At 52.5% G+C, this 1,034-nt stretch overlaps 1 protein-coding gene across 1 annotated transcript; it reads left to right on the top strand.

Moving 5' to 3' along the window:
- Window positions 1-475: 475 nt before the first annotated feature.
- Window positions 476-1,034, top strand: CTAM01_17392 (uncharacterized protein; the record flags this gene model as incomplete). The annotated part of the gene is made up of 2 exons (XM_060533376.1): window positions 476-542; window positions 740-1,034. Coding segments are annotated over 2 exons (362 nt in total), but the record flags the coding sequence as incomplete, so codon positions are not given.

The raw sequence follows: 1,034 nt of genomic DNA, 5'->3' as shown, positions 1-1,034 counted from the left end.
TTGCTTCTGTTAAAGATCTCCTGGTTTTTAACCAATGTGCACAGTGCAGAACAAACACCGTGTATGGGCCGCCAGGAAGCTTTCTCCAATGGCGGCTGAATGATCCGCTGCCTCGGGGCTTTTCCCCATGCCCCGAGCGAGCCTTGAGAGGCAGATGATGTGAGATGGCTGTTGTCGGTCAGGCTTTGTTACGACGTCCAGTTTCCAATTGGCCTGGCATATGCAGAATTGAACCCCTTATCGACTCGCTGACACCAAACGGCTTTCTTCAATATTGGTATCGTGTCTGGAATTTTACATCGTAAGACTTGTCGTAGTCAAAAGGCCTCTCTTTGAACCTCGTTACTATGAGTTGACTGTTTCACCAGGCTGAACGACAAGCTCTCGAGAAGCTTGAGACACCGCCCATTCGTCGCGTAGGTGTGTACCAAAACGGCTTTCGATGCTCCCGAATTCGAGGCCTCACCGACGGACAATGGACCCGCGCGCGGACGCCATGGCATCCATCGAGCCTTCGTCCATCTCTGGTAACAATCAGCGAGGTTCGTGAACGTGGCGCTGCGTGTATCACGCACAAAGCTTACGTTTTCAGGCGTTTACGAGTGTTGTAGCGGTGAGGTGGGAGGACACACACAAGACGAAGTGAATGTGAAAAATACGTTCAGAAGCTTCCAAGAGCCATGGAGCGCCATCTACAGAGACGACGAAAATTGGCACAATTCTGATAGATGCCGCGTAGCAAAGGCGTTGTTGCAGCTGAAAGCCGGTTGTGGTGGTGGGCTGCCGAATGCGTCCGATGTCGACAGCACTACCATAGGCTCGCTACCTGCCTGCAAAAGGTTGATCCCCTCAAGCCATGCATCAGTACAAGACGGCAATCTCGAGTTTCTGCACATGTCGCAAGATTCATGGTCAACTATGCCGAGGCCAAGCCTCGAGACAAGGAGCCTGGGCGTGAACGGAACGATGAAGCCGGTTGACCGTTTGATCCCACACAAAACGCCGCTGCCCAGTCTCGAGAGCATTGTTTACGA

The sequence above is a fragment of the Colletotrichum tamarilloi genome (assembly GCF_030869305.1).
Source record: "Colletotrichum tamarilloi strain Tom-12 chromosome Unknown Scaffold_595.1, whole genome shotgun sequence".
NCBI classification, from domain to species: domain Eukaryota; kingdom Fungi; phylum Ascomycota; class Sordariomycetes; order Glomerellales; family Glomerellaceae; genus Colletotrichum; species Colletotrichum tamarilloi.
Note: the sequence above shows the minus strand (reverse complement) of the source record. Positions and strands in the feature narration are given on the sequence as shown.